Here is a 17,393-nt window from a genome sequence, read left to right as displayed (position 1 = left end):
TTGATCTTTCTGGCATGAAGAGTGTTTACTCCACACAAAGGCTTGCTGCAATGTGTTTCTACAAGGAAAACCCTTTCCTCTAGCTTGGCAGAACTTTTCATATCCAATTGAAAGGTTAGCTTGTTACCAGGGAGCTTGTAAGGTGTTTCTCCAGTGAATCACAAAAGGTGCAGACTGTCAGGGTGTTTCTGCAGGTGTCAGAGGGGTGCAGCTGGAAAGGTTTCCAAACAGGGCACTGGGATGTCCCAGGCTGCAGCTGTCCCTGCTGCTCTTTGGGGAACCATTCCTGGGTGCAGCTGAACATGGCCCAAGCCTCTCCTTGCTCCCAGCCCTTCAGGACAGCTCTGTAGACTTGCTCAGGTAAAAACCCCGGGTTGGTTATCACTCAACAGAACCATATTGTAACATCAGCCCAAGCCTGAGGTTTCAAACCTAACCAAACCTTCCTCTGTCTCCTTCAATACCCAGGTTTGGTTTTTGGCCAAGACTGAAGTCTTAGTTATTATGTATTTTTGTTTTTCAGGCTTGAACTGGTTACAATTAACTCTCCTCCTCTGCATTTTCTAGCTTCTATGGTTCTGTTATAGCACAGCTTCAAGACTCATCCCGAGGTGCTGGAGGACTACAAGCCAAGAGTGGGCCACAAAATAAGAGCCCCAGCTGCATTGTGCCTGGATGAGGTGGTGGAGGAAAGCTGCCCCTCAGGAAGCTGCCAGGATCTTTGGCCTGTCCAGGGAACCACTGCTGGCATGGAGGAAGAGGTGTTCACACCAGCTCCTGCACAGGACACACAGGTGTCTGCTCACAGAAAGCCTGTACTTGCCAAGGTAACACAGCTAATCCCTAACACATGTCCCTGCATATGCAGGTCCTGGAGAATGCCTGGGATGTTTCATCTCTGTCACCACCACCAGCAGCCAGGCCCTGGCTGGCCTCCACCTTTGTCATCAGGGCTGGGCTGTCCCACATTCGCCCTGTGCTGTGTAGTGCAGTCCTTTGGGCTGGTCCCCTGGTCTGGCCTCTCTCCCTGATATCCACAATGACATTTCTGCAGGTGTCAGAGGGGGCCAGCCAGAAAGCTCCCCAGACAGGGCCCCGGGATGCCCAAGGCTGCAGCCATCCCCACTCCTCCCTGGGGACCCACTCCTGCTGCAGCCAGACACGGCCCAGGCCTCTGGTTGCCCACAGCCCTTCAGGACAGCTCAGTGGACACTGCTGGGCTCTGCACTCCCACCACTGCTGGCTCTGGGACAGAGAAGCAACAAGTTCCCTTCAGCAGTTTCTCCTCGGGCCGCTCCCCCTGCCAGGGCACTGCTGCCAGCCATCACTGAGATGTCCCCTGCAATGTCCCCACGGCACAGGCACCACAGTGATATGCCAGAACATTCCATTGGAACCCATAGTTAACCATGGCCAGTTGGCTTTTGCCCACTGACTGGGAGAATGAGATATGCCTGTGCAGGGTGATGGCCAATTAGGGAAGCTTCAGTTCACCTGTAAGAATAGAAAAGTGAGCTGATTCCCACAGAAACACCACCCCTTTCTGCTCCAGATGCACTGGGGCAGTGGGCTGACATGGCTTCTCCTGGCCTTCCAGGACAGGGGGAAACTGTGCCCTGTGACACTGCCATACAAGCGATGGAGGATGAGTGGGATATCCGGCCTGGCAATGACAGACACGAGACCAAACAATCTCTTGCTGTTTCCAATGAGAGCACAGGCAAAGACAATCGATTCTTGCCCCTCTGCTTTCCACAAAAGCTTTGGAAAATGCTGGAAAGTGACCAGTTTCGGTCCATTTGGTGGAGTGAGGGTGGAAAATGTGTGGCCATCAACAAAGATCTCTTCAAAGTGGAGGTGCTGGGCAGGGGAGCTTGCCAGCGGGTTTTTAACACACGGCACATCAAGAGTGTTATTCGCCAGCTGAACCTGTATGGATTCACCAAAGTGCAGCGGGATTTCCAAAGATCTGCCTCCCTGCCTGAATTCCTATCAGAGGAAGCAGCAGCTTCTGCTCACAGCCAGGTACAGCAGCTGCTCTGCACAGCTACTGATGCTTGTGATAATCTGAGGGGAGAGAGGGACCTTCATAGCAAATAAGGCCTTGCCATAGAACAGGTGGGGATGGGTGTGAGTAGTCTGGTTTTCACTTCCTTTTCAGTCTGTGCTCAGGCAGGTTTGAGTGAGTCTTTCTGACTAGTAGAAATGTGGGTAAGATACATTTCAGTGAGACCTGCTGAGTTTGAACCCGTTTAAGGGACAAACAGACTCAGTGTAACCTGATTTCTCTGAATGTCTTTCATTCCGTGTTTTGCTATACCAAATCTGAAACCTCCCTGTGGCACCCAATGCCAAGCAGATGCATCCAAGTATCATGGGATTACCTGCCTGCTCACATCTGCATTGAATCTGCAGAGAAATAGTGATATTTAGCTTTTGAAAGCAGTTGTTCTGTTTTGGCCCCCAGGAGGGCAAAACCTCAGTTGTGGTGATGGCTGAACAATGGTCACATAATGCTTTAGCCTGAGCTTTAAGTTCCATATGGCACTCAAAGTCCTTTTCCTTAGCTGTACTCCTCTTTTGCAATTCAGACTGTCCTAGTTCTTGTAGCTTGTGTTTTTCCAGTCTTGGAATAGTAGCAACTAACTCTGTTCCTTGTTTTAGATCCTCTACTACTATAACCCCAGCTTTAACAGAGCACATCCCTGGCTGCTGGGAATGTGCAAAAGGAGAGCTGCCCTCAAACAGAGAGCCCTTTGTGCAGCAGGGTTGGATGAAAGGCCCCTCCAGAAGTCCAGATGGTCAGTGTGGAGGGATATGCAGGTGTCTGCTGAAGCCCATCCATCTCCACTGGCAGCTGCTCCCATGCTTCTAGAGCCTCTTGGAGCACAGTATGGATATAAAGTCTAATAGACACAACTAGATAGAGTTGATAATAAACTGTTTGAACAGTAAACCTTCCTGGTTGTTCTGTCCTATTTGAACAGTGGAAAACTGTCTTCTTATATAACTTTGTGTCTTTAATGTCCCATTTGTACTTTAGTGGCCTCAGCAAGACAAATGTCCCAACACAAACATGACCATGTCACGGTAGCACAAAGAGGTGCAGCAAAGGCTGAGCTCCTGCTGGCACAAGACAGAAAGTAAGTCAGGAACTTCATTCTCTGTCTGAGATGTTGGAAGGGCAAATGATCTGTGCAAGGAAGCAATTGGTTTGGGTGGTGGGCAGTGGGCCCACCACTATCTGGTTCTGCCTGCTTCAGCTGGCTTGGAAATACAAAGAACCACTATCCCCTCACACAGCTCAATTCACTGCAGGAATGTCTAGCTCTAATAATTATAGTCTGTTCAGAGGGGAAAGTGCTGCAGGGGAGATGGTCAGGTGGGTGCCATGGAGTCAATGCTGGTTGGAACAAGGGCTGCCCTGACATTCTGCAAACAGGGGCAACCTTCCCTTCTGCATGTAAAGGCGGCAAATGTAACAGATATCTGGGGTTCTGTGGTCTGCTCTGGTCACACTTACCTGGCATTCCTCTCTGCCATGTGCAGGAATGGTGTGTGGGAAGGAGAGAAGCTAACTCTGGATCTTTAGGAGGTGCAAAGCTCCTCAGAGCATAGAGCTTTAGAAGAAGGACTGGGCAGTTCTGTGCTTGCCTGTGCTGATCAAACTCTTCTGTCAGCAGGAGTTTCTCTGGGAAGGTTGATGTCCCCCTGCCTGCTCTGTTCACAGTATGGCTGAGTGTTCATCCTTTTAGTTTTTCCCATGTGACACTTTCCACTTGATACTCTTCAGCAGGGTTCTGACTGATACCCTCCTCTAATCTGCAGAGTGGGGACCCAGCTTTGGGAAATTATGGGACAAAGAACTTTTCCATAAGATTAGAGGCTTAAAAGCCAAGGCCAAATGTGATCCAGCCCAGTGATCAGTGTTGTTTGGAAAGCAGCCCAATGGGGAGAGGCGAATACTGGAACATGTTTCCATGTTACTGGTAATATCGACCTCCTTTGTAGGTAGGTGGTGCTGGACCATGCAGCGTTACCTGCCCTGGCCAGGCCAGCCCCAGCACCGGGGTCTGTGTGGCAATGAACCCTGCTGGGTGTGGGTGCTGGACACATGCCCCATGAGTGAGGAATCCCATGTCCCAAAGGTCTCAGCTTCACTCCTGTGAACTCAGCTAGTGTTTTCCTAGCATCAGTTTTTTGTGCACTCTGGGCTCTGGATTGATGCAATTGTGAGTTCAGCAAAGCCTGAACTCTGCTCACCCCTGCAGACACCAGCAGAGAAAGTTCAGGAACTGAAAGCAGCCACCTGTCCTTGGTCAGCAAGATGAGCACAGCTGAGCCACCTGTACTGGAGACATTTTAAAGCCAGGTTTGATCTACATTCCTGTAACAGATTTTAAGATTTTATAGTGGCTTAAGGCACTAGAAACAATGTAAGTGGTCAGAGACAACTTCATAGATGCTGAGAAGGCTGCTGAAGGTATTCTGGCTGGATCCAGCTTGCCAGGTTTTTTCACTCCTGAATCCTTCTCTTTTAGGCCAGTTCTGGAAACTGCAGGCATATACAAGCTCCCTTTACTCCCTCTCTCTTGTATGGTTAAGAACTGTGTAGCCCCACAGAGGGAGTAGCAGTGTATTCCTCTTGTGCTTCTGCATGTGTCCCCTTGTCATCCTTCCCCTTAGCCCTTCAGCTACATGGATGAGCAGTGAAAGTAGTACAAATCCACTGCAAAGACAAGGCAGCAAATAAAACAGGGTACTGCAATTAACAGTGTGATTTCTAACTCTCTGCCTAGCAGATGCTTCCAATCTGAAGTAGAACTATTTTCTCTCGGCGTGAGAAACTGCAGAGCTTAGGCTTTGCAGCCCCTTTGGTTTACAACAGCAAAGACCCTCTGCATGCGGAGTGCTGAGGAGAGGAGAGGGCTCCCCCAGCCCTGTCAGCTGTTTCCTGCTGTTGCTACAATCAGCTGGTGTCACTTTCCTCCCTCTTTTCAAGGTTCTGATAACAAGCACCTGGGGCAGCCAGGTGACCTTTGGCTGAGCTTCCTCTTTAAACTCCCGTGGCTTTTGCTTTATTGCCTGGTTGTTACATAGCAGTAAAGATCTGTTCTGATAGCATAGCAGCAGAGGCTGCTCCCCTTCTCTTCTTATGCAGCATCAAAGCTCTCTGAATTTGCTTGAACAGATTTGCATTTAGGTCAGGACTTACTTGAGAGAAAGTTGGTATTTTTTCTTCCTGTCTTTTTCTTAACTCTGTAAGGAAGGGTAATAGCACAAAGGCAGGTGGGAAAAAATAAATGTGTGCTATAAATAAACAGGTTTGGCACACAGGGTTTATAATAAACAGGTTTGGCACTAATGACAAAGTCATTAGTAAGAGAAAAAATAACTGATGTGGTAGCAAGCTACATCTTCAGCTGATGTAAAGCAGCCTCTCCCTATGGAAGCAATGGGACTGTGTCATTGTCATCAGCTGAGCTGCTTGGTGGGTCTGCTCCCTTCTGCAGTGCCTAACCTGTCTGCAGCTGGCCCCTTCCACAGCAGCAGCAAAGGAGGTTGGACAACAACTCTGTGCTATGAATCTTCATCTCCATTCTTTGGCTCCTTGTAGCTGTGTGCCTGGGCTGCCTAAGTCTCTGCTGTGCTCTCTGGATGCAAAGTGCCAATAACAAGGTGGCTGTCGCATCCCAGATGGCCATTTCGACCTATGCCATAGCACTGCAGAACTGTTTGTCCAATGCCACTGCCTCATTTCCAGGATGTATTGGGATGGGACACAAACCAGCCGTGAAGGAGCCATGCTGGGATCGCGGGGATCATGGGGACAGGATGACCTTGTTGTGAGAGTGCTGCTAGCAACTGGGAGACCTGGGTATAAGTGCTGGTTACATTTTAGCGTGTGTGCATTGTATTCATCAGCTCCGTGTCTCTTGGAGCTTCCTTTGGAGATGGTGAAACACTTCTTCCCACCACTGGTCTTGTTGACCAGTGCTTTTTTTTTTTGTTGACCAGAACCTCAATTTTTTCAGAAAAAGTCTCATGGTGACTTTCTGAAACTTTGCATGCTGTCCCTTGGAATATTCTTAGAACTGTAAAGGTATGAGTAGAGACTGGTATGCTCAGCAGTAAGTATTAATACAGGACAGGTGAGAACTGGTGTTTGCAGTATAGAATTGGTAAACATTAAGTTTAGTTGCTAAACTTAGACCCATGTACTCTGGAGAGAAATTCAGGGCTTTATGAATTGGGCTTGAAGTCAAAGGTTAACAGTAATTTCATGCAAGAACAACTCACCTGAATTCTGGGTGTGTCTGATGCTCTGCAATAGCTTTTGCAGCATGCAGAAATCACAGCCTTGGCAGGGCTGCCAGTGCAAGGCTCTGTAGATGTGACAGAGGGGGCAGATCCTGGGGCTTCTGGTCTCTTTCTGATTCACAGTGATACAAATAAGCCCAGGGAATGACTTGCTGAGAATTACTAGATAATGCCTAGGTGGCAAGCTGGGAAGAGGCATTTGAAAGAGGCAAGCTCAGCGCTTTTACCACGCAGAGTTACGGTATTCTTCACAAAGCAGCTGCCTAGACTGGCCTGCTTCATCTCTAACGAAGCCGTGTTACATTTCACCCCGTTTTCCGGCTGGCCTTTCCCTCTCGCCAAGGTTCGTGGCCCCAGCCTGCCCCCCGGTGGCCACCTGGAGGATGGCAGGAGTCCCTGCAGCCGCGGTGGCAGCGGGGGACAGCGCATGGCCCGAGCGCCACCTCCCTGGCTGGGCGTCAGGAGGGGCTGGCTCCCAGGACCACCGCTTCGGAGGGATTGCAAAAACCCCGCCCTGCCCAAACCCCCAGCAGATAATGCCACAGGGATGTTTGAATAGCTGAACTGGGCTATTCAAGTCAACTCCACCGTTGGACCAAACGTGTGCTTGTTGCTCTCAAGGGCCCCTTTTATCCTCTTGACATGACTTTTCTTTAATTCTTTCTCTTGTGACATTTGCTCTGAACTCCCACAGATGAGAGTGTCACACCAATGATCTGCTGTCACCTCTGGCTGTTGGTGTTAGGCAGTGGCACCCCAGGGCTGAGGTAAGAGAAGTCACCATCCATGGTCACCATAGATGCTGCTTGTGTATTATCTAGAAGGCAACTTGGGGTGTTTTTTAGGGTGGTGGAATCCTGCAATTATTCAATTCAATTTCCAGCTTTTATAAGTGGGAGTGCAATCACAACATGTTTCTGTTTTATTATTTCTCTAAAATGGGTTGTATAAGATTCTTTCAGACCTCAAGCATATTTAGCATCATGTATATCTTCTTTTTTTATTTCAGTGCAGAGAAAGAAAAGCTAATACTCAAATGCCAAAGAATTTAATGAGGGTCGGGTCAGGCCATGCTACAAACTGCTTCAGACTTCCAGATCCAAAATCCATAGCTATGTGGGCAGAAAGGCCACGTCTGAGGGAGGAATGTATCTCTTCAGATGCAGTACCTCAAAGGGCAGGGAGGAATGCAGAGCTTCTCAGGCACACAAACGCCTCTGAACCAGCAGACTCTCTACTGTGGGATGGCAGTGCAGCAGGGAGAAGGATGGATGGCTTCCCTGAGACCAATTCATGGGGTTGTGTTCATGGCTCTGCATTTATGAACAAAGCATGAGTGGTTCAGATAAAGTAAACCAGAACATCTCTTAACCAGATGGCTTGAGTGAGGGCTTGGGCTTTGTTTCCCCAGCCTCATTGCTGGGTCATTCATGGATGGAAAGGAAACTACTGCTTTTGGGTTTCATGCCAGAAATGAAGCAAGTGTGTTCCCTGATTCATCTCTCCCAGCTGGCTTTAAATCCACTAGATAAAAAAAGAAAAGTGCAATCCTATTCAAGAAGTTTGCAAAGACAATGGGTTGACATCAAGGAATCACTGCTGCTTTGGGGCAGGAGATGTTAGGAAAAGGATTCTCCATGCTAGAGCTGCTGTTTCTGCATTACAGGGGTCCAGGGAGCCACACTTCTGCAGGTGTCAGAGGGGCCCAGCCAGAAAGCTCCCCAGACAGGGCCCCGAGATGCCCAAGGCTGCAGCCATCCCCACTCCTCCCTGGGGACTCACTCCTGCTGCAGCCAGACACGGCCCAGGCCTCTGGTTGCCCACAGCCCTTCAGGACAGCTCAGTGGACACTGCTGGGCTCTGCACTCCCACCACTGCTGGCTCTGGGACAGAGAAGCAACAAGTTCCCTTCAGCAGTTTCTCCTCGGGCCGCTCCCCCTGCCAGGGCACTGCTGCCAGCCATCACTGAGATGTCCCCTGCAATGTCCCCACGGCACAGGCACCACAGTGATATGCCAGAACATTCCATTGGAACCTGCTGTCTGTTGGTGCCGGTTGGTCTTTGCCTGCCAGCTGGCGGGACACAGCCAAGCTGTCCAGGGTGATGGCCATGGAGCGAGAGTTCTCGTCGCTGTGCTTTCCACAAAAGCTTTGGAAAATGCTGGAAAGTGACCAGTTTCTGTCAATTTGGTGGAGTGAGGGTGGAAAATGTGTGGCCATCAACAAAGATCTCTTTGAAGTGGAGGTGCTGGGCAGGGAAAGACAGCAGGTCTTCCACACATAGAAAATTAAAAGTTTCATGCGACAGCTGAATGCATATGGATTCACCAAAATGCAGAGGAATTTCCAAAGATCTGCCTCCCTGCCTGAATTCCTGGCAGAGGAAGCAGCAACTTCTGCTCGCAGCCAGGTACAGCAGCTGTTCTGCACACCTTGTGATAATCTGGGCGGGAGAGGGACCTTCACAGCAAATAAGGCCTCCTCGTAGAGGGACATTTGCAGATTGGAAAGAAGCCACTTTTTATAAGGGGGCTTATAAAAATGAGGGAGAGGGACTTTTTGTGCAGGCAGACAGTGTCAGGACAAGGAACAGTGGTTGTATACTGAAAGAGGCCAGGTTTAGATTAGATGTTGGGAAGAAATCCTTCCCTGTGAGCGTGGTGAGGCCCTGGAACAAGCTTCCCAGAGATCCCTTCCAACCCAAGACAGTGTGTGATTCTGTGATGGAGAGGATGGGAATGGGAGTGAGTGGTCTGGTTTTCATTTCCTTTTCAGTCTGTGCTCAGGCAGGTTTGAGTGAGTCTTCCTGACTAGTAGAAATGTGGGTAAGATACATTTCTGCTGAGTGTGAACCCATTAAAGGCACAGATTCAGCATAACCTGATTTCTCTGAATGTCTTTGCTCTGTGTCTTGCTGCATCAAATCTGGAACCTTCCTGTGGCACCTGCCCAATGCCGAGCAGATGTACTAAAGGACCAACAAGATCCGCCTCCTCATTATCTTCACTGAAGCTGCTGAGAAATCATGATATTTAGTTTTCAAAAGCAGTTTTTCTGCTTTTGAAAATTCTATACTGCTTTCCTCTCAGGAGGCAAAACCCCAGGGGTGGAGATGGCCTGAACACAACCATCACAAGCTTTAGCTTGAGCTTTAGGTTCTACACAGCCCTCAAGTACATGATCCTCTGCTGCAATTTGGAGTAACATTTGGGTTACCAGTCTTGGGATGATGGCAACTAACTCTTCTCCTTTGCCTGTTTTAGATCCTCTACTACTATAACCCCAGCTTCAACAGAACACATCCCTGGCTGTCAGGAATGTACAAGAGGAGAGGTGTCCTTACAGGAAGGGGCCTGGATGCATTAGAGATGGAGGAAAGGCCCCTTTAGACGCCCAGATGGTCGACCCAAGCTTCATGGAGAGGCAGAATGTAGGCTTCACACTGTCCTGAGGCAGAGCAGAATGGAGTTGGAGGAAATAGATTTGAGTTGGTATTAAACAACTGGAAGAATAAACCTTTCTCAGTTCTGTGCTCTTTGCACAAGCCCAGGGTGAGTTCCTATTTTGAACACCCACAGATCAAGCAGCAGCAACTGATCTCACAGCAGTTGAACCGCTTCTCGGAAGTGACCAGCACTGGTTTGTGGTACTCCCCTGGCTGAGATGGGGATCGCCTCCACCGGGCTCTGGGAGCCATTCGGCTCCAGAGCAGCAGCGAGGCAAAGGAGCGGGGTGGTTGGGCACTGAGCGGGCTGCCCAGGGAGCGGCACCAAGCCTGCCAGAGTAACTGATGTAACAGCGCCGGAAGGGCCTTTCCCCAACGTCCCGAGCCCCGTGGCGGGGCGGGCAGGGCTCACAGGAACCCGCTGCCAAGCACGGGCCCGCTCCCCGGCGCTGCGCGGCTCCCGCCCCGCGCCCGCCGCCGCGGCCCCTCAGGCCGGGCCCGCCCCTCGCTGGGCGGGGCCGTTGCTGCGGGGCGCGCGCGGCGCGGGAAGCGAACGGCGGCCGCGGGGCGTCATGGCCGCCCTGTGCGAGGTGAGGGGCGGAACAGGCGGTGTGAGGCCGCTGCGGCGGGACCGGCGCCTCCCGGGGGGCTGCGGGGAGGACTGCCGCTGAGCGGGGGTGGCGGCGGGGGCAGCCCTTAGGCCGTGGTGTCCGAGCCGGGAGGGTTGTGACTGCGCAGGGAACTCTGAAATGGGAAAGCAAGGCTGGTGCCGGCCCGGGAGTGTCTGGTGCTGCGGGGGGCTCTGAGGCCGGAGTGGTGGTGGGAGGCAGTGCTGGGCTTAGGGCGGGTTCAGTGCTAATGTGGGGTGGCATCGTGCAGGACAGAGGGGCTCGGGGAGATTAATGCTGCTGGTAGCTCGGGGTCTGGCGTGCTGCTGCAGCTGGGCTTGGTCTGTGTTTGTGAAGAGCCGCGCCTCTAGGCTGTTGGAGGGGCTCTGGATCTGCAGAGAGCTGGTGCTGGGTGCTGAGGGGTGAAGGCTGCCCTGTTCTGGGGCTCTGGTCAAGTCCTGGGTGGGAACAGGCTGTGGTGGGGATTGCCAGGGAGGCAGTGACAGTGTGTGTGAGGGCAGGGATTGAAGGCTGATCAGCCTGTCCTGAACTCTGGGCAATTTTCAGGTGTTAAAACCTCTTGTAATAGTTCTCTCGGCTCTTTGTTTTTTTGCCTGACCTCAGGCTTTTGTTGGCCTTTGCAGCAAGGTGCTTTGGGAAGGGTTGTGTGTCAGTCCGTTTTGCTGCAGTTCTCATTCCTCCTGCCTGTTTCTATATGTGTGTTAAATCTTGCGAGTTTGCCTCTTCTGTGCAAATAGTGGCCTCTTGGCTACACCTGAGCTGAGATGAGCAGCTGTCAGAGCAAAGCTGAGCTTGGCTGCCTGCTCAGGTGATCATGGACATGGCTTATCTGTTCTACAGTCAGCTTTAGATACTCTCTGCCAGCAGCGTGTTGTAAAAATGCATGAGGGATTTGTGCGGTCACCCTAATAAACATAATTTGTTTATTTTAAAATTTATGGTATGTGTGAAATTTGTGTTTTGTGTTGTGCAGTTGCCTGCACAATGGTTCTTGCCTCTACCTGTTTTTTGTGGGGTGAATATGTGGCTTGATTCACTTGTTGTAGAAATAAAATGATATTATTGTACAAAGATGGTTCTTAAATCTATAGTGTCTGAACATTTTTGTCTTCTAGGAAGATCCATCCCTGGAGAGGCACTTCAAAGGTCACAGAGATGCTGTCACTAGTGTGGACTTCAGTTGCACTAAGAAGCAATTGGGTAAATTGTCTGAATGCTGATGGCCAGAGGATAAAGAAAGAGCTGCTCTGCGTTAGTTAGATGGGGGGAGCAGTGGAGGTAACTGAGCTCTGCAACAGCGAAAGGTTCTGCTGGTGCTTCCTGCTAACAGGAGATTGAACACTGCTCCACTCACCTTGTGTTTTTAATATGTTGTGAAGAACTGCTGAGCTGACTTTGGCCACTGTTTTGCCACAAGGGTGAGGTGTTGGAGGTGTAGCAGGGTGCTTTTGAGTCACCAGCGCACCGGTCTTCTCTGCTTAATCTGCAATGACATTTAACCTGCTGCAGCTGATACCTGCCTCTGCCAATAAGAAAGTGATAACCTTCATTTCCTGTGTGTGTGGAAGGTTTACAACCTATGTGGCTTCTGCCTCTGCAGCTGTTGCATGGTTGGACTCTTGGAAGTAAATTCAGTCCAAAGTAATGCATGCCTGGCCTTGTTTTGTTTGAATTACTAATGAAATTATATTCATGACATTAATGAAATGCACAGCTTGCAATAGACTGGTGAGGCTTGTATTGAGAGTGCTGGAAGCTATGATGGTGAACTGTGTGTGAAATGTAGTTTTAGTGTAATTGGAAGAGAACTAATGCAAGTTCGGTTTTGTTTATCCTTTTTTATTTCAGTAAGTGGCTCAATGGATTCGTGCCTGATGATCTGGAGTATGAAGCCTCAGATGAGAGCCTATCGCTTCATGGGCCACAAAGATGCAGTTTTGTGTGTCCAGTTCTCACCTTCTGGCCACCTTGTGGCTTCAGGGTCTAGAGACAAAACAGTCCGTTTGTGGATTCCTAGCATGTGAGTACCTATTGCCTTCTGCCTCTGTGTTTAACTATGGCTTGGAATTTCTCCTTACTTCTTTGTAGCAGTTCTCTGGCTATGGGACAGGGATCTGTTTGAGGGAAAGAGGAGCCACCGTGTCTTTGTCTTCTCTTCAGTCTGTGAATGTTGAGCTCCTGGTGGTACAGTACATGCTGGAGGCAGATTTTGGACCAAGAGTTCCATAAACTTTTTGGATCTCTAAATATGCCTTGTATTTATTTGCAAGAAAAATGTATCTTGCATTTATTTGGAAATGACGTCTAACCAAAAATGAACACATTTGAATTGTCTGGCCTGGCTGAGTCAATGGCAGTTTGCTCACAGCTGTACAGGATCAGGTGTGCTGAATTCAGTTGTGTTATATCTTGTGTGATGTGGCACTGGAATAGCCAGCTGGAGCATGGGCCATTACTGGAGCAGTTGTTAGGTCGTTGCCTGCTTGGCTCTGTCTATATGAGCTGTGAAAACGCCCCTCTCCTTGCTTGCCTTGCAGCAAAGGACATGGCAACAGTACAGAACCTCAGTGTCTTCTTTTACATTGATGTTTTTATAAGTGTTTAAATGGTTGCACAAATTAGCTGTAGAATTTTTTTCCCCCTTTATAGGAAATATAGGTCGTTTCCTGTTGGATTGGCCTCCAGTATGGAACTGGAACAACTGGCTTAGCTGTGTATTCTGTCATGAAGCATGACCAAGTTTGGGGTCGATCAATGTTTTTATCCTAATGTGGTCACATGCAGTTCCCGTAGAAGTGGCTGTTACTAGCACTGCTCAGTGTACAGCAGCTCTGTGTTTTCAGGTACCCAATGTCTTTGCTGCCCTGCTGTGCAATTTTAAAGAGCTCTTCCCTTTTGTGTAGCAAGGGAGAATCGACTGTGTTCAAGGCTCACACAGCAACCGTGAGAAGTGTTCATTTCTCCAGCGATGGCCAGTCCTTAGTTACAGCTTCTGATGACAAAACAATCAAAGTGTGGACGGTCCACAGGCAGAAGTTTCTGTTCTCATTGAGTCAGCACATCAACTGGGTTCGCTGTGCCAGGTGAGTACGGCTCTCTGACAAGCAGAGATGAAGATTTATCCCTCAAAGCAGAGGCTCAGTGTCATGGTCTGGTGCAACACATTTCTATTCAAGGTGATTCAGATGTGTCTAGTGTCTGAAATATATTGCTGGCCTGCAGAGACATCCTTTGATAATAGCCTGCACCCACTTTATGTTCCTCCAGTAATCTCTGTCAAGCAGAGGCTTTCCTGCTTTGTGATTTGTTCTGTGTTTTGTTTTTACCTGGTAAGGAGAATTCTGTGTCTTGAAGTTACTAATAGAAAAAAGGAGAGGTTTCTACTATTACTTTGCCTTAGTTTCTTTAGACATATCTAAAGTTTCTTAAAAGTTTTGTTTAAAGTTTCTTAGACTTGTCATGCCCCTTGTTAAAATGATCACCTGTGTTTCCTCCAAAATGTTGTGCTTCCATGATAATAGCATTATTTCCTGATAACTGTTTCAGATTTGGTTTCAAGGAGTTACACAGCATGTGTGTATCTGGGATCAAGCCATGGTTCCTCTGTAGGTGAAAAGTTAATTACAGTTCTGGAATGTGGTGGTGGCCATGGATGCCCACAGAAGAGCAGAAAGGATGTTTTTCCAGTATGTCTGATGATCTGTAGTTAGGGTCACAGGTCCTGATTCTGTAATGTGTATGCCTCTGAAGAGAGATCTGAATCTGTCATGTATATGGTATTTTGAGATGGGAACTTAATATATTCTCCTAGGGCACTGGAATGGTCAAGGCTCTGCTGCAGCTTGTGAGTGACTGTGTTGCTCTGAACTCTTGTGGCAAAGGCAGGAATTGTTTTGAATCAGGGCAGAGAAACAACTTGAAGTACACTTAAATTGAAACAAGCGAGACACAAGATCTTAAGTCAGACTCGAGACTTTCCTGAGATTTATTTTATATGCTCATGGACTTAGGTATAGTTTGAGTACTTAGGGCTTGCCTAATTTTCCCTCAGCTTAGTGATTGGATTTGCAGTCTCACTGATGCCTCTGTGACTTCTTGAAAAGCAAGGTGTGTTTACCAACTTACTTTGACAGCTGACCAAATTCAGTCGTCCCTGTACTCCTTTCATTTGAGGACTTTTCTTAATTGCTGTAACTCTGGCCTTAGATTCTCTCCTGATGGACGATTGATAGTGTCATCCAGTGATGATAAAACTGTCAAGCTGTGGGACAAAACCAGCAGAGAATGCATCCACTCCTTCTGTGAGCATGGAGGGTAAGTACCTGCTGGTAATGTCTGAAGTGGAATTACCTAGGGAATTTACATCTGGTTTGTGAAGTTCAGAGGTCCCTGTCCTGGCAATTATAAAACTGCTCCATTAGCACCTCTTACAAAAGTAGCCAATGTGAGGGCCCAGTCTAGAATTGCCCCTTTGGCTGCTCAAGGTTAGAACTGGGAGGGTTATATTTCAGTAACTGTCCAGCACATCAAGCCTCAGTTTCTTCGTGCTTATTTATTTTTGGAGATGCTTAAATTCTTTATTTCTTCTTTTATTTTGCTCTGAGTTGACATAGAAGTGCAAAAGTTTACTGACAGAATGGCACTTGGATGCTTTGATTCATCATCAAGTTTTTAAATAACGAGGTTATTAAAAAAACCCTCTTTGCATTCAGAAAAATAGCTGTTAAATTTGGAATGTTGAGCCACGGCAAAAGACAATTTACCCAGAAACATAAAAAAAAGTCCTCAGAGATCTGAGACTGGAATCTCCCTAATTTATTGCTCCACTGAATTTCTAGTGCAATATTATGTTCTTTCTAGGTAATATACAATGATATTAAGACAAATTCAGACTTTTTTTCAGTGCTCTTAAGTATGTGTTTTGTCCAAACAACCTATTGAAATATCTAAACTTTTTCAGTACTTGCTACAAGAACACTCAAAAGATAATTAATTTCATCCAGTTTGTTTGGTGAGGAGTTACAAAGTATCTTTCCCTGAAGGGTCTGAATCTTTTATTATACTTGTGTGTTCAAATTAAAAATTGATTAGATTCAGGTCCAGAAAGAAATTTGACCTCAGCCTTGCTACTTTCCAAGTGGCAACATATGATTTCAGGCACAAATTCACTGAGTTCCATCTTAAATTTAGTTAACAAAAGAAAAATTTCTGTTCAGTCTTGTACACATCACTCTGGAAATAATGTTAATTTAATAGAAGACATATATTATGCAAACATTAAATGAACACTTGAAAATGTTGTTGTGACAGTTGGATCCATCAGATTTCAGGAGGTTTGTGTCTACAGCTCCTACACCTGTAATGTGAACTACTGAAGATGTGCTTAGGTAGGAGCCTGCAGTCTGCCTGAGGTTAGAAGCAAGGTCTTAAGAGAAATTCAACAAAATAAATTTTCAGGTTATCTCTTCCTTTCCTTAGCGTTCAGTGAGTCATGATGTAGCTTCCCTTGCTGAAAAGGCTTTTTTGATCTTTAGCAAGAGTTGAACATAAGCAGTTGGGTTTGATTACCACTGACAGGTTTGTGAACCACGTGGATTTCCATCCCAGCGGGAACTGCATTGCCGCAGGGAGTACGGACAGCACGGTGAAGCTGTGGGATATCAGGATGAACAGGCTGCTTCAGCATTACCAAGGCAAGTCAAGGGCTTACAAAAATTGAACCTTTCCATGTATTGATGCAAATTGATCTGAACTCCAAGGATTGTTTCTCCATCAGCTGCTGCTTTATCAAAAGGGCACAGGGTTAGGCCTGCCAGCGGGAGCCTTTCTTCACCAGATGCTGTGCTTTGCTTTGTGTTTAGCTCCAGAACTAGTTCTGAAGTTGTCCCATGTTGCAGGTGAGCATGGCTCTTACCTGTGATGCAATTTGGCTCATGTTCACTGTTACTGAGAAGGTGGTGTGCAACAAAAAGGATGTGGCCTTTGCCTCTGAATAAGGCTATAGGAGGAGTCAGAATTGTATTCCAGCAATTCAAAATGTTAGGTTCTTTTATGAGAAAATAAGGAAAAGTTAATAAAACAGGAAAATCAATCAATTGCAATTCTATACTATGATCCACGTTTATGGTTCCTTTTCCAGACTCTGTCTTTCAGCTTCCGTAATTAGCTTTGATGATGCCAAGGGGCATCTCCTCCCATTACATGTTTTTGTCCCACTGATGAGTGCTGCTTTTTGGTAGATCTGGATAGGAAAAGGGTGCTTTCCCATCCCTGCCAGCTTCTTTGAGATTGATTGACCTATTCTGTGCATTAGTTTCTTCAGCCAAAATGTGGCTTTTCTTTGCTAGTAACAGTTTTTAAGGCAGCTGTGATATTTTAAAATGAATACATTCTCAAGCACTGTTTCCAGTGTTGATAGCTTATTATACTTAATTTTGCTAACTTTCACTGAGGAACTGCTGCTGGCATTCTCATAAAGCAGATCATGGGGCTAGAGCTTGGTGTGTTCTTTCTGCCCTCAACATCGGCTTTTCTGCATTTCTGCTGTGACAGCCTCACAACTTCAGTCATTCTTCTGGATCACAATCACTCCCAGCTCTCTGACAGTTAAAAAAGTCTAATAGAAACCAAACTTTTTGATGTTTATTGTTCCAATTCATCAGTATTGAGCTGCAATTTGTGTAAGAAGTATTATTAACTTGTGGCCCGTATCAAAACTTGGAAATGCCTTCCTGAAATCTTGTTGCTAAAATCAGTAATGTTTTTAAGTACTTGGGCAGTGTCAGGTTGTCCTTTAACCTGCTTTATCAGCTTTTCAATGGTGGCAAGATCTGCAGTGCATGTTTCCAACTTGGCTCAAAATTCATCTCTTCCTGCTTTCCACTTACTGCTATTAAATTGTTCAAATCTAATGTGGTTTAGGCTTGGCTGCCAGGTTTATTTTTTCTCTTGGAATGACATATTTCCCTGGTATCCCACCCTTACTGAATGGCATTTTA

At 47.4% G+C, this 17,393-nt stretch overlaps 1 protein-coding gene across 9 annotated transcripts in view; it reads left to right on the top strand.

Annotated features, from left to right (window-relative positions):
• Positions 1–1,554: 1,554 nt before the first annotated feature.
• The window catches only part of POC1A (POC1 centriolar protein A), a 53,290-nt gene continuing 37,451 nt past the window's right edge, over positions 1,555–17,393 (top strand). For 2 of the 9 annotated variants that reach the window (XM_014251544.2, XM_014251543.2), the window contains exons 1-6: positions 1,555–2,025; positions 11,511–11,595; positions 12,244–12,415; positions 13,299–13,478; positions 14,602–14,709; positions 15,973–16,088. In XM_014251544.2, the coding sequence (XP_014107019.2) occupies positions 1,576–2,025; positions 11,511–11,595; positions 12,244–12,415; positions 13,299–13,478; positions 14,602–14,709; positions 15,973–16,088 (1,111 nt within the window). In that variant the 5' untranslated portion in view covers positions 1,555–1,575. Of the gene's footprint in view, positions 2,026–5,185; positions 5,204–10,257; positions 10,357–10,886; positions 11,204–11,510; positions 11,674–11,734; positions 11,814–11,963; positions 12,037–12,062; positions 12,124–12,243; positions 12,416–13,298; positions 13,479–14,601; positions 14,710–15,972; positions 16,089–17,393 lie in introns of those variants that run through there. The other 7 variants (XM_088061775.1, XM_014251545.2, XM_088061776.1 and 4 more) reach the window with 7 other exon arrangements.

Source organism: Pseudopodoces humilis, chromosome 13, assembly GCF_049639895.1.
Source record: "Pseudopodoces humilis isolate 2021_Gansu_Grassland_sample_001 chromosome 13, ASM4963989v1, whole genome shotgun sequence".
NCBI lineage: Eukaryota > Metazoa > Chordata > Aves > Passeriformes > Paridae > Pseudopodoces > Pseudopodoces humilis.
The sequence above is the reverse complement of the archived record's forward strand: the minus strand, read 5'-3'. Positions and strand labels throughout refer to the sequence as shown.